The 2078-nt window shown below is 50.9% G+C and overlaps 1 protein-coding gene across 1 annotated transcript; it reads right to left on the reverse strand.

Moving 5' to 3' along the window:
• Positions 1-1433: 1433 nt before the first annotated feature.
• On the reverse strand, positions 1434-1841 carry LOC121808979. Its single transcript, XM_042209533.1, has one exon. The coding sequence runs from the start codon at positions 1839-1841 to the stop codon at positions 1434-1436; it is 408 nt and encodes a 135-aa protein (XP_042065467.1).
• Positions 1842-2078: the final 237 nt, after the last annotated feature.

Genomic DNA, 2078 nt, shown 5'->3' on the forward strand with positions numbered 1-2078 from the left:
GGCTACCTCTCTCGTCGAAATAGAGCCCCCTAAGAGGGACATTGCCGAGCCATATATCATCCCAAAAGTATATCTTACCATGTCCAACAATCCATCGGATGTGCGGGTGGGCATGGGCCCAAGCTTTGGCCAGCCTCTTCCACGTCGGACTATTCCTTCCCATGATCCTTGACGAAAGTGGCGAGGATATGGCGCAATATTTTCTCATCATGTAACACGCCCATAATGAGTTCTGTTCTCTGAACCGCCACCAGAGTTTGATGTTAAAGGCTCGTAGGACTTCAGTGAACTTTCAGATCCCGAACCCTCCCTCCTTGGTGGGAAGACACATTTGGTCCCAGCTGATCCAATTGGTCCGTTTGCTTTCTGTTGTCGAGCCCCAAAAGAAGCGAGCCAGTTGGTGGTCAAGACGCTTAAGGGTACCGGTTGTGGGCTCAATGGCTTGAAAGATGTGGATAGGAACCGCCTCAAGAGTGCTCTTAATGAGAGTTAGCCTCCCTCCAAAAGATAGATGACGATGTGCCCATCCAGAGATCCTTCTAGCAATCTTCTCTCGAATGAACATGAACATTTCCGTCCGCGTGACTCCACGGTAAATGGGGACCCCCAGATATAGGAAGGGGAACGACCCACGAGCAAAACCTCCATCGCTTTGGATTGCATGCGCCCATTGCTCGTGTGCTTCGGCAATATAGAAATTACTTTTAGCGAGGTTGATTTGCTGCCCCGAGACTCCCTCATACCTGTCAAGGCACGCTCTAAGCCGACGCAATGGGTTTGCAGCTGCTTGAGTGAAAATAATGATATCATCGGCGTATGCTAAATGGCTGATTTCCATGCACCTCCTGGACGCTTTGAAGGTCATCTCTTTCTTGCCAAGAATAAGCTTGTCGAGGCCCTGGAAAGGTAATCTGCGGCGATCACAAACAGTGCGGGGGAGATGGGATCTCCCTGTCTGAGCCCCCGAGTAGATTTGAAAAAGCCAGCTGGGGCGCCATTAATAAGGACCGAGAACCAACAAAAACCAATGCATCTTTCAATGAGGTCAATCCAAGCAGCCGGAAAGCCCATGCGCCGAAGTACCTTGATTAGAAAACTCTATTGCACCCTATCATAGGCCTTGGCCATGTCGATCTTGATGGCCACTTTCGGTTCAGGGGAACGCCTTGCTAATTCATGAAACATCCCTTGGGCGAGGAGGACGTTTTTTTTTAATTAAACACCATTACGGTGGAGGGTTCGTGGGTCCCTCATCCCTATATATCAAAAAGGGGATTACAGAACGTGGCCACACCCGAAAGTGGTGTGCCATAGCAAAGGCAAGAGTAGAAAGCGGTCCGACTCCACACGGCTCGGACCCCATCCTACTCCCTTCAAAAGTTCAATTAATCAAAACAAAGGCTCTATGATCTTCCATCTCTGAGTAACCGACTCTAGTATCCGTCCCCATCTAGGGTTCGAATGTTTGGAACACCCATTCGGTCCAAGTGGACGAAGTCCATGAGGTCTCTTGGTGCAGAATTATGATCCAATTGTCGACCGCTATCAAGCCTTAGGCCCATTCTCGCAAGGAAATCCGCCGCCTTGTTCCCCTCCCGGTGTATGAAGGTGGCTCGGAATTTAAGTTGGCGCTTGAGCAGGATCAATTGCGCCTCTGCTTGCCGAGCTAGAGCCGGCCCCCACCCTGTTCCATTGACCAGATTAATGGCTTGCTCGGCATCTGATTCGATCCAGATTGGTAAGTCAAGATCCTTGGCTAAGCGCAGCCCATGGATCATGGCCGTCAGCTCAGCCTCTAGAGCCGAGTGTGCTTCAAGGGGCGTGCTAAACGCCACCAGCATGTTGCCCGAGCTGTCCCGAATGATTCCTCCCCCCTGCTTTGTTGGTCACTTCATTGAAGGAGCCATCCGTGTTTAGTTTAATCCAAGGGTGGTCCGGAGGGTCCCATTTGATTGCCATGGCTAGCGGCTGCGCCCTAGCTGGTTCCACTTGTTACGGGATGTTGATTCTAAGTTTGACCCCTCACCAATGCTTCGGCTTCAAGTTCCCGTTGGCCATGGAGTTCCGGATGAACATGT

Source organism: Salvia splendens, chromosome 6 (genome assembly GCF_004379255.2).
Source record: "Salvia splendens isolate huo1 chromosome 6, SspV2, whole genome shotgun sequence".
Classification (NCBI taxonomy): domain Eukaryota; kingdom Viridiplantae; phylum Streptophyta; class Magnoliopsida; order Lamiales; family Lamiaceae; genus Salvia; species Salvia splendens.

Excerpts from the sequence above, each read along its gene's own strand:
- LOC121808979 (XM_042209533.1), bottom strand. The coding sequence starts at position 1,841 with ATGCTGGTGGCGTTTAGCACGCCCCTTGAAGCACACTCGGCTCTAGAG.